The sequence below is a fragment of the Anabrus simplex genome, chromosome 1 (assembly GCF_040414725.1).
Source record: "Anabrus simplex isolate iqAnaSimp1 chromosome 1, ASM4041472v1, whole genome shotgun sequence".
NCBI lineage: Eukaryota > Metazoa > Arthropoda > Insecta > Orthoptera > Tettigoniidae > Anabrus > Anabrus simplex.
In genome coordinates, this window is record NC_090265.1 from 187551845 (window position 1) to 187565389 (window position 13545).

The following is a 13545-nucleotide window of genomic DNA, read 5'->3' on the forward strand; positions in this document are numbered from 1 at the left end:
GGTGTTCCTCAAAACTGAGTTAAAAGCTATATGCAGGATTAATATGATATTTCAAAGTGAGCGAGTTGACGCAGAGAAAGCACTGAAAGGATGTCTTTCTACTCTTTAAATCAGTACTGAAAAAATTGTTGTACCCACTCAGCTGGAAAAGCAGAAGGATGTAGATCTCCCATACTTTGACTTTGAGAAGTACGTGATGCATACTTCAGGTATGTATTTAAGATATGATTTTGAATGTTCGGTGCAAATTCCGAAACCTGATGAACGCAACGACGTTCATGAAAGATCCAAGAAGTTCTTAATTGACTTGTGCAAGGAACTACAGAAAAGATTGCCAGAAAATATAGCAGTTTTACAGATGATGGCAGTGCTACATCCGTCCACAGCAACATCACAGAAGAAACATGAAACACTTCAACTAGTCTCCAATTTCAGTGGTCCTAAAGTGGCTGGGAATATAGATGACATTGTCTCAGAGTGGAACAATCTCCCAAGATAAACAATGGCACAACACATCAAGTACTACGCCTTTGTGGGATGAGGTTCTTCAGGATAAAGATGCAGCTGGATATGATCGTTTCTCTAATATTGGTAACTTTACAATTAGGCTGCTAACGTTACCAGTATCAAATGCCACAATGGAGCGCGCATTTTCAGTCTTTTCTATTATAAAAAACAAATTAAGGAACAGGATATCGTTAGAACTAATAAATTCTCTACTTGAATCTAGTTATTATTTAATAAGGAAAAAATATGTTGTACTCGTTTTCAACCATCCCCTCGAGTGATTAAAAAGTTCAGTGACTCCATGTATCATTACAAAAACGTTGAAATGAGTGAAAAAGAGGAGGTGCTAGACGATCTGAGCAAATTTTGAGGATCACTCAGCAGGAATACAAGAAAGACAAACTTGTGAGTAGTTTTCTCTTCAACAGTAGCATGCACGGTTTCTAATAATTTTCTTGTATGTTTCCAATCATCCTTTCGTGTACCGTAGTATTTCTGTAGATTTTTCTTTAAATATTGTGTTTAATCAATATGATGGTGACGAAAATAATAATTATGATTTGGGGGGGGGGGGCGTTTGTCTCATTTAGAGGGATTTTGGAAGTGATCTGGGGGGAATTTGGACTTAGGAGTTGGCAACACTGAGTCTCGCGCACATCACTAGTAAAAATCCAAGACAGCTGATTGGAACGGTTGAGTCTCGTCCGCGACATCGTGCTGTACGGTTCGTTGTGTTCGAGGTTTCGTGTTCGGTGTTTGACGTTTCTCGAACTTACTCGTGCGTTCGGGTGCTAGCTTGCGTGTGATTGTGCAGGGGTAGTGGCATGAGTTCTGATAGTGGAGGTACTCGGGACTTTCATCCCGCGTCAAATAGTAATGTTGAACGAGAAGAAGAAGTGCAAATGGATACAACCGTGACTGATAATTCTACGCCTACCCCTTCGTTGCAAACCGCGACTCAATCCAATCCTAACCCTCCCCCTCCTGCTCAACCTCCTAATACTAGTGCATGTAATTTATACCCATTAAACCACCCGGGACCATATTTTGTTTTTGTTTCATCCAAACAAGGTAATAACATTGGCAATCTACACCCTATGGCTATAGGGCGTCTACTCCATGAAAGGAAATTTCCTGTTAAATCCATCCAGTATAAAGGCCGTAACAGGATTCAGGTAAACTTTCACTCTCCTAATCATGCTAATGACTTTCTGCAGAATAAGTTTCTTGAGACACAAAAGTTGCATGCCTTTATTCCTCACTCAAATATCTTCCGCGTAGGCATTATACGCGGTGTTGACAAAGATCTAACTGAATCCGATATTCTTACTTTACTTCAGAGTGACGTCAAAGTTCATTCTGTTCAACGCCTACGTCGTAAATCCCTCCAAGATGGTCAGTCCGTATATCTACCTACCGGCTCCGTCAAGATTGTTTTTTGCTCCAAAACGTTGCCCAAATATGTTTCCATCTATCATGTAATGTTAGAAGTCAATCCCTTTATATTTTACCCCATTATTTGTTCCAAATGCCAGCGTTATGGACACACCATACGCAATTGCCAGTCCACTAACTTTCGCTGTCGCAACTGTGGTTTGAACCATTCTACCTCAGACTGCCTTGCTAATGTCAAGTTATGTGTACATTGCAATCGGGAACACGAAACGGGTTCATCAGATTGTGCTGTTCATCAGAAGCAAGTGGAAATCAAAAAACTTATGTGCACTGATAACATTTCGTTCTCCGAAGCTTCTGCTCGACTATTTCCACCTACTTATTCTGAGTATCATAACGTCCAACAATTTCCTCCCCTACCCTCTCAACATCCTTCTCCATTACCAGACGCCCCTCGCAAACGCAAATTCACACAAGTGGTTGTTAAGGATTTGCCACCTAAACCTTCTCCCGGCTATGATAGAGCTGCGTATCTCCAGCTACTGCAATCCACTACATCCTCTCACCCCTCTCAATCTCTGAGTTATCAATACCCCATTCAACCCAGTCAGCCCCCTCCCTCAACATCGAGCCCGTCAATGCCTCTGCAACCCGCACAGCATTCTCAAACAGGTACTACACTTCCTCAGCGAGAACATGTTCATCAGTGTGTTCTCCATCTTCTCATGCAGCTTACTCAACTAATTGGCGATCACCCCAATATCTTACCAGTTATTAGTCAACTTCGCGAAAGTTTACACCTTATCTTCAATAATGGTAGTACGCATCCTTCAATGGAATGCTAGGAGCCTACAAAATAAACACTACGAATTCAAAATTCTCATGCACGAAACATCTCCTCACATAGTCGCTTTGCAAGAAACTTGGTTTTCTCATACAACTCACTTTTACTTTCCAGGATATTCTATCGAACGCCATGACGGACCAGGATTTGATGGTGTCGCACTTATGATACATACTTCGTTATCGTACACTCCATTACATCTACAATACATAATACCAAATACCTATTCCCTAGGTCTTATATATCAGAACACATATGTTATAAACTTGTATAATCCCCCTGATAACTACATATCTTTTGCCCAATGGTTCAAATTTTTTAATCAGTTTCCACCTGACACCCAACTGTTGTTTTTAGGCGATGTCAACATTCATCATACTCAGTGGGGAGCTCCGCTCAACACCTCCAAAGGCACACAGTTCTTACATGCTGTAACCCAACATAATCTTTTGCTTCTGAACGATGGTTCCCCTACCAGGCTCACTCCTCCTGGTTCGTTGCCTAGTGCAGTCGATCTATCACTTTGCCGCAACTCCATTGCCCCTATAACCACGTGGAGAGTACTCAGTGACACTCATACAAGTGATCACTTTCCTATCCTCATTACTTATGGCCACGGGTATATCACTAAAAATCCCCTTAACGACCATTATATCGCTCCGCTACGTTCCATGAGACAATTCAATGCTTCGTGCTTTAACTCCTACATGGTAACCCAATTGGAGACCTTCCCTGTAACAGAATTATCCTATCACTCCCTGCTCAAAATAATAACACAGTATTTGGACCTCTACCATCCTTTTACGACACCATCAAACTCCATGACCACTGGTGCCTCTCAATTAAAGTGGTGGGACAGTGAATGTCACCAACTAATCCTTAAACGCAAGAGACTCTTCAAAATTTATCGTAAAACTCTAACCCCTTCACACTACTTTCACCTCAAACATCATATTGCGCATATCAAACGTGTATTCAATCAAAAACGACGACATGCATGGAAAACTTTTATATCCTCTTTCCATAACCATATTTCTGCATCTCGCTTATGGAATGCTATCCGTGCTCTCACCCGGGCTTCCACTCACGTTCCACGCCCTCAAATCCCGCCGACTATTCTGAATGACTTTATCAGGTCCCTCACTCCAGATCATGCACTTCCACCTTATACTCCAGTTATCTCTGCTTCCACTCGTAATTGTTCGGTACTTTCACGTCCCATCACTCTCCCTGAGCTCACGTCCGTTCTTAATTCCTGCAAATCATCCACTCCTGGTCCTGATTATATCTCTTATGCCATGTTACAACAGTTGCCGACCAAAGCCCTACACGTGCTTGTTCAGTACTTTAATTTTGTGTTACATACTACGACTCCACCTCCCGAGTGGAACACTTTTTTCCTAGTTCCGCTTCCAAAGCCTCGACGTCCAATGACCTCCCCTCACAATATTCGAGGAATAATTTTGCCGTCTTGTATACGCAAACTATTTCTTAAACTCCTCCTCCAAAGGTTTCTCTGGTACTTGGAATATTATTCCCTCCTTCCCAAGTATCAGTATGCTTACTGTAAGGGTCGAAATGCTCAGGATGCGATCAATATGCTTATAATAGACATCTTATTAGCTAAATCTCGAAAAGAACACACTATTGCTGTCTTCCTCGATATACGAGGTGCCTTTGATTCCGTCCCCCTGAATATGTTATGGGATGTGTTATCACAGAAAGGCATTCCAACCACTTTCATAACTCTTCTACGTCATCTCTTAACGTCTCGCACTCTAATCTTCAAACCTCCTCTCACTACGCCATCCCCTCGTCAAGCTAATGTCGGCGTCCCTCAAGGTGATATCTTCAGTGGAATACTGTTTGCTTTATATTTATCCGGCCTCGAGCAACTTGCCCTCCAATCTGCCCGAATTCTTATGTATGCTGACGACATAGTTCTCTACTTTTCCCATAAAGACGTAGATGTTGCTCGCACATGTATAACACGGCTACTCATTCAAGTTCAGTCCTGGTTACATACTCATGGGTTCTCTTTATCACCTGATAAATGCTCTGCAGTAATCTTTACTACCAAGCGGATTTACAACTCCGAGCCTTTACTGTTCGATACTTCTGAAATTTCCATACGTTCGCACCATAAATATCTTGGCATTATCCTTGACCGTAAATTACAATTTTCCCAACATATACAACACCTACGTAACTCTACTGCCACGTATATTAACCTCCTCAAAGCCATTACACGTCGTTCGTGGGGAGCTGATCCTGCTACAGCAAAATTAGTCTATTGCTCCACGATCCGTGCTCGTTTCGACTACTGTGCACATATAATTGATCTAGCATCACCATCTGCCCTTCAATCCCTCACCACAATTCAAAATCAAGCACTACGAGTTTGTTTTGGTGCGTTGTCTACCACACCTACTAATGCCTTATTAGTTGAAACTGGTGACCCTCCTCTTCCCCTTCGACGCAGATTTCTAGCAGCTAAGTATCTCCTCAAACGACTTCTCGTACTCTCCAATAACCTTCTACCCAAAATACAATTACTCGCTCAATCATTCGCAACGCCTATCCCACATCCTTGCCGAGCCCCTGCCTTAATTTGGGCATTTCAGTTTGTCTCCCCTTTTAAATCTACTATTATTCGTAGTCATGTGCTACCATACTATTCTGTGGCATACGATGTGATTCAATATACACCTCCTATTATTCATTCTAAAGAATCTTCTTTTGCTATGCTCCCTTACCGGCTTTCATATTTTCCTCTACATTCTAAAAAAGTTCGCATATCATCCACTAATGCCTGTCCCAATTTTTATACTGATGGATCGAAAAATTCTTGTGGTGTCGGCGCTGCTTTTTATTACGAACAGACTCAGTATGCTGAATTGTTTCACTTATCGTCCCACTTTTCTATTTTTTCGGCTGAACTCCTTGCCATACGCCAAACATTACTCTACATCAAACATTCATCCATACAATCTGCTAATATATTCACTGATTCTCTCTCTGTGCTACAAACACTAAAATCTAACAAGTTTGCACTGAACTGGTATGTTTATAACGTCAAACACATCCTCTTCAATTTACACCAATCAGGTGTCCAAATCACCCTCATTTGGATACCTGCACATAAGAACATACCAGGCAATGAACGAGCCGATCGCTTAGCGAAAGAGGCTTCCCTCTTATCTACAACCCCAGCTACATTTTCTGTTCCAGCCACAGATTTCATATCTCTCCTCAAATCACAACAACGACAAACATGGCAAAACACATGGACAACATCTGCATGTCAGAAGGGCAAATTCTATCATAGTCTCCAACCCATACTACCTACTACTTTCTGGTATCAACACGACACCTACACTCGTCGTCATATCATCAATATCATACGTCTTCGCTTTAATCATTCCCTTACCCCTCTCTATAAATTTCGCTTTCGCTTACAACCGCATCCCATATGCCATTGTGGATCTGTAGATGCTGATATCAATCATCTCTTTTTTCAATGCCCATTGTATAACTCTCCTCGTCGATGCCTGTACTCCAACTTAATACAATACAATACAATTATCCACTTCCCACGTCAATTGCATGTCTCGTCTACAAGCCCTCTCCCACAATCATACGTATCTTAAATCTGTTCTTAGATCACTCTAATTTACAACTCTAACCCCACTTTCCCACAATACATTGACACAACTTGCATATTTCATCATATTCTCATTGCCTCCTGCCCTCCCTAACGCCTCCTCTTCAACCACGACACATAGCTACCGTTTTTTCATCTCCCCCTCCGCCGATCGCGTGTACCTTTTCACTGATGTTCATAACAACACAATATCGCCCCTCTTCCTCTTTTGTTTACGATTTCACCGACACTTTCCCCTCCCTACATCCCCCATATACTTTGCTCAGATCTTTCCTTCCATCCGTCCAAAGTCCTACACTCTCACATATATCCACCCCTCCGTCGTTCCCCTGCCCTCTCCTGCTTGTCCCTTATATGTTGGCCCGGTGTGTATGTTTTGTAGAAGTCGCTGAGACGGCCACTCTAGCGTGAAGATTAGTATACCTTGTGTCCCTGTGCTTTTCCTATATCTCCTAGTCTTGTATACGTAATTCCTCCCTTTTAATTGTCTAGGTGATACGTCTTTTCTTGATCTACTTTCAGTGCTTTGAAACCATTTGTGAGTCTGCTGCATGGTCTACTTCCCTCAATCTTCAAGTACTTGTACTCCGAAAACATTGTCAACTACATTGGTGTACTACTTTATTGAAATTGTGTGCGTGTGTAGATCTAGTACAAATATCATACGGTATAGTGTCTGGGTGAAATAACGAGCCCAAATAAACTTCACGAACAGAACAGAACAGAACGGTTGCTCTTTGGTTGATGTATGAGTTATATCTGATTTTCTGATTTGTTTCTGACAGTTCTGGAAACGTAACAAGAACTGTAAAGTGTACGAACATTTGTAAAGTGTTTGTTGCCGTTCCAAACATCAGAAAAAATGAATGTGCCGAAAAGAAGAAAAGTGGTGGTTAGTATGGCGAGGAGGCTCGAAGCATTGAAAAGACTTGACAGAGGTGAAACTGCAAGGCAGATAGCTAAAGAGTACGGTGTAGGTGCTGTAACTGTCGGCGACTGGCGAAGAAAACGGGAGGACATTGAAAAGTGGTGTAGAAATACGGTTTCATGGACTTCATTGGGTACAAGAAAAACTATGAAAAGAGGCGAGCATGAAAATGTTGACAACGCTCTTTTCTGTTGGTTTTCTCTACAGCGTGCCAAAGGAGTGCAAGTATCAGGACCAAAACTTCAAGAAATGGCTTTATGTTTCAATAAAGAATTAAATGATAGCCCATCAGATTTCACTGCGAGTGATGGTTGGCTGGACAGATGGAAGAAGCGGTTCGGTGCACGTAATCTTAGCTGCGTACCTTCACAGTACGTTTTACAGGCTTTTACCTCTGTTTAAAGGATTGGCTTCTAATTTACCATTTGGTGTCCGTTTTCTATCATGTGAGTATTTGTGTAATTGTTTGTAAATCTGTTTAAGGCTGGTCAGGCATTCGAGTTGTAGCCACGTTTTCTCTGAAAAACTTTCAAGTTATCTCCGAATTGGCTTATGACGACAGCATATAAAGTATATAGTAACAGGGTCTTTAGGTGAGGGTTAGGGTTGTCCTCTCCATTCTTCGGTTAACTCCTGTTCTTGTGTCATATTGAAAGTGTTGGCTTCAAGAACCTTTGTACCCTGTGTCTCTGACTTTCACCATCAGATGAAGAGGGGAATTGCTTTAAGGGTCACAGGAGATGACTGGCAACCGTAGGAGAAGAGAGTTCTGACCGTTTGAAAATTGAGGACTCCTGAAGCTTCACAAACGATTTGGTATTGGGGTCAGAAGAATACAATTTAGGGAAATCTGATTGAAAAAATTAGATAGTGAATCGGACATAAGTAAGCAGTTAAAGTTGATAACACTAAACATCAGAATGTAAATACTACGTCATGTGTAGTAACTTATACCCGTTTGATTTCTGGGTTAACTTATAAGGCTGATGATGAACCCCAACACAGGTCAAAACTTGGCCCATATATATATAGTACAGGGATTTAGTAAACAAATTTGTATTAATTAGCTGGGTCTAACCCCATACCACAGTTAAGTAAGCAGTGGTAGGAACTTTTCAGGTGCATAGGAGCACAGAACAATTTGTTTTACTTTAAATGAATGATGAATGATATTCCATTCTTACTTGTTCATATTGTAAGTACCATCTATATGCTGATGACGTACAGGTACCGGTATATTACCATATTTATATAGACTGTAGGCCTAGTTGTAAAGTGGTCCAATTTAGGAATACTGGCCTACAACACCTCGCCACGTATGCCAGAAATAACTGCTCAATCATCAACTCACGAAAGAAAATGTTCTTCAAAAGTTCAACTGTACGAGGATAGTTATTTCAAGTCTCTGTTGGAGATCGAACATAGTACTTGACTGCTAACAGAGCAGTAAAATGATACTGATAGACAGATAAAAGAATGATAATCATCCTCCATGCTCCGAGCTGGCACTTTTATTGCTCCTCCTACGCTAGATTTTCAGATTCAACTCCCGGGGTCTCTTCCAATCATATTTCAGTCCTTCTTCCCACGCTATTTCTCGTTGGTCCTAGCTTCCCTTTTGTGTTGGTTGTTTTGGTCACCAATTTCGATTCCCGCTATCATCAGCTGACTGGGGTCTAACAACAATCTGCCCTTTTGTTATCTTCTTCCGTCCCTTCGGTTTGGAAGATGTTCATAATCTATGAGCTTCATTTCCGTATTGATTGCTACTACAACATAAAAATTATATGGAAGCCTCCACCTTATCAATACAGTGTTTATTTACTATTAATTACAGTAAATCCAGTACCGGTTTCGACCCCTATGGGGTCATCCTCAGCTGTCATGTATCAAACTAGTTTCAAAAACATCACATTACAAAGCGTTGCATTTGTAATGTTCCTTGCTTTGTGGACAGGAGCATTATTATGCTGACAAAGAAAAGGTCTGATTCCAAACTGTTGTCACAGTGTGGGAATCACACTATTGTCTAAACCAGGGCCTCTCAAATGCCCAAAATCTCACGCATGCAAACTGAGGCACAGAATTCCTGTGCACAGTGCATCAGTCCCACTTGGCTCAGCTCAACGCTTCGTCTCTGGGCTTCTCGGCTAAGCTCGGCTCAGATTTGTAGTGCTACGGAGCAAGTGAGGAAGAGGGAGACAGGCGTGGGGAAACAGAGACAGCGCTATTGCTCCAAATCGACGAGTGGGGTTCTGCACTCTGGTCAACCAAGCAAAGTCGTCTTTTGAACCATGCACAGCGCAACGCACTGGTGCATGCACCCTGAGAGGCCCTGCTCTAAACCATTTTCATACACACCTACATTCACTGTGACATCAACCAGAAATAATGGTGTCGGGCTGAGTGGCTCAGACGGTTGAGGCACAGGCCTTCTGACCCCAACTTGGCAGGTTCGATCCTGGCTCAGTCCAGTGGTATTGGAAGGTGCTCAAATATGTCCGCATCGTGCCGATAGATTTAGTGGCACGTAAAAGAACTCCTGCACCTTGGATTCACTTATAGTTATGAATTTCATTGGGTTCCGTATTGAAGTGGGATTACAGTAAATTAAAAATTCTTTCAAGGTCCACCTATTCAATACAATGACATTTTATTGTGATTAAATTACATGTCAAATGGTACTAGTTTCAGCATCTATGTGCCATTATCAGCCATAAGTACAAATTAAACAATTATATACATATGCCTAAAACATCTAAAACACATTTTAACACATTCTAAAATATATTTCTGTAATGATACATGAGATAAGTTAAAATTATGTTACCGAGCTCGATAGCTGCAGTCGCTTAAGTGCGGCCAGTATCCAGTATTCGGGAGATAGTAGGTTCGAACCCCACTGTTGGCAGCCCTGAAAATGGTTTTCCGTGGTTTCCCATTTTCACACCAGGCGAATGCTGGGGCTGTACCTTAATTAAGGCCACGGCCGCTTCCTTCCCCCTCCTAGCCCTTCCCTGTCCCATCGTCACCATAAGACCTATCTGTGTCAGTGCGACGTAAAGCAACTAGCAAAAAAAAAAATAGGTTACAATTGATTGCTGTAATATAAAATTCTTAAAATTCCAGCAATTCGTTATTTAGTCCAGTCTGTGTACATACGGGATAAGTGAATTTGCGCTAACTGAATGTCTCATTTTCCCGACTGAGTCGCGCAATTGTAACATAGACACGGCAGTGACACAGTGCGAGAGTTTAGGCGTGAGGGTGAAAGACATGAACAAATCAAATAGAGCAAGTCCAGGAGCACAATAACGCAATGATGGGCACGAAGGGATCTGAAGTGCCGAGTTCGATTACAATAGTACAGAGCGAGTGACGGAGTGCGGGTATGTTCTGTCGGTCATCACGACGCGGAGAAATGCCATCATTCCTGAATTATGTGTATGCAGAGACATACTGAACTGGCTGCCAGATTGATGCTAACAAAATGTATCACATAATCATAACGTAGCCATAAACTCTGTAGCTAAGCCAAATAGCTAACGGTAACAAATTGGCATATAATTGTTACCAGGCTACTAACCAGTCAGCAGCAAACGAGATTCAGCACAGCTGGTTCCAGGTTTCGGTGAACTTCATATGCAGAGCTAGCAACATCAAAATGTGGAACATGCTTTGACCACCCTGACATCCCATGGCTTTACTACAAATCTCTGTGGTCTTGTTATGCTTGCCATGATAGTGCCTGATGTTCTGGAGATCATGGGTCGTTTTCAGTGGTTCTTTTGAGGTGATTAAGTGAATTAACCACTATGGCTGATAAGGCACTATCGTAGATCCTGAATATTGAGTAAACAGCATGCTTGTTAAATTCAGAAATGCTTTATACCAGAAAGTTTATGATTGTAATGTTGGTACAACTGCTTCATTTTCATAAACATAGAATCAAATATGGCATTGTGTGGCAGAAGTTTTTTCATAATTAATATCTAATGTTTCTTAGTGTTTTTAGGGACTTAATATTTAACTTGAGAAGTAAAATATTATAGCGCATAATTTCATGAAACTACAGTCTCAGCACTTTACAAATACAAATTCAACTGTACAGCTTATTTAGTTAAGATTATTTTAATGTGGCAGTATGTCCTTAATACAAAACTACCTCCCACGTGTTGAAACTAAATGAACTTCAGAAGCCATTGTATGATCTGGGTGACTGGTCTAAATGCAGATCAGTGGTGATTGATTTAATTTGATCTCAAACTAAGTTTTCACGGAGTATGGTTTCCCAGTTGTACTTCCTCTTAAAATAATAATCACCATCACTAAAATTCCACATTACGAAGAGTGCATGGCTTTTCATTCTCTCATAGCATGTCAGGCGACTACTAAGGTGGTGTTACCTGTTTTACCCCCGTGGCCTTCCACTGTAGACGGCTATGATTCAGTGCTTCCTTGACGTTTCCACTTCACAATAACATTGCTAACAGCGGACCTGGACACGTGTAAGGGAATGCTCAAACTTTTGGGCTCGTACAGTCATGCCCCATTTGAACTCACTCAGTTCTCTACATTGACTCATTCTTACAGAAAAACATGTATGATATTGATGCATTGTGCCTGTACATTTATGCCCTTCGATGCATAATGTCACACAGAATGCATTCAGAGGGGTGTCTGGAGACTTTTGGCTGCATAGTGTATTTTTGTTATATATTTTTAAACTAAGCAGAATGAATTAGAACGGTAAAGAAAGGACGATATACAAAGCGTTTTCCACTAAAATTCTGAAAGTAAGCTTTGTGATCACATTGTCCAGCTCCGTCTGTGCAAACATATTCAACATGCTGTTCAAGGTTTAAATTGAAGTGGGAATTCATCTCTATATCACAATCTTACATGATCAAATTAAACTTCCCTGGAACTACCTAGTATCAAGTGAACAAGTGTCACCCATATAGACAGCAAAAAACAGCACAAATTCACTTATCCCGTATGTACACAGACTGGACTAAATAACGAATTGCTGGAATTTTAAGAATTTTATATTACAGTAATCAATTGTAACATAATTTTAACTTATCTCATGTATCATTACAGAAATGTATTTTAGAATGTGTTTTAGATGTTTTAGGCATATGTATATAATTGTTTAATTTGTACTTATGGCTGATAATGGCACATAGATGCTGAAACTAGTACCATTTGACATGTAATTTAATCACAATAAAATGTCATTGTATTGAATAGGTGGACCTTGAAAGAATTTTAATTTACTGTAATCCCACTTCAATACGGAACCCGATGAAATTCATAACTATAAGTGAAGCCAAGGTGCAGGAGTTCTTTTACGTGCCACTAAATCTATCGACACGATGCGGACATATTTGAGCACCTTCCAATACCACTGGACTGAGCCAGGATCGAACCTGCCAAGTTGGAGTCAGAAGGCCTGTGCCTCAACCGTCTGAGCCACTCAGCCCGACACCATTATTTCTGGTTGATGTCACAGTGAATGTAGGTGTGTATGAAAATGGTTTAAAGCAGGGCCTCTCAGGGTGCATGCACCAGTGCGTTGCGCTGTGCATGGTTCAAAAGACGACTTTGCTTGGTTGACCAGAGTGCAGAACCCCACTCGTCGATTTGGAGCAATAGCGCTGTCTCTGTTTCCCCACGCCTGTCTCCCTCTTCCTCACTTGCTCCGTAGCACTCCAAATCTGAGCCGAGCTTAGCCGAGAAGCCCAGAGACGAAGCGTTGAGCTGAGCCAAGTGGGACTGACGCACTGTGCACAGGAATTCTGTGCCTCAGTTTGCACGCGTGAGATTTTGGGCATTTGAGAGGCCCTGGTTTAGACAATAGTGTGATTCCCATACTGTGGCAACAGTTTGGAATCAGACCTTTTCTTTGTCAGTATAATAATGCTCCTGTCCACAAAGCAAGGAACATTACAAATCAGAATATCAAGTGCCTGGACTGGCCTCCTCAAAGCCCCAGCTTGAACCCTATTTAATATCTTTAGGCTTAACTAGAATGGTTGCCAAGACTCTCACATCACAGCCTTGTACTACAGATGGCTGTGACTGAATCCAATCATTGCTCTGGTAGGTCTAAGAAATCAACTGATAGGACCACTGAACTCTGAAGCGAACTGTATGAACCAATCGCCAGACAACTTCTGTTGCAGGTCAGGGTCTGAGGTCAGT

General features: G+C 41.5%; 1 protein-coding gene across 2 annotated transcripts in view; it reads left to right on the forward strand.

The window, feature by feature from the left end:
* The window catches only part of LOC136885491 (uncharacterized), a 195518-nt gene that overhangs the window by 147669 nt on the left and 34304 nt on the right, over window positions 1-13545 (forward strand). Inside the window, exon 1 of one of the 2 annotated variants that reach the window (XM_067158069.2) lies at window positions 7141-7709. The exons of the other annotated variant lie outside the window; for it this stretch is intronic. Coding sequence (XP_067014170.2) covers window positions 7273-7709 — 437 coding nt within the window. The 5' untranslated portion in view covers window positions 7141-7272. Of the gene's footprint in view, window positions 1-7140; window positions 7710-13545 lie in introns of those variants that run through there. 2 annotated transcript variants of the gene reach the window in all.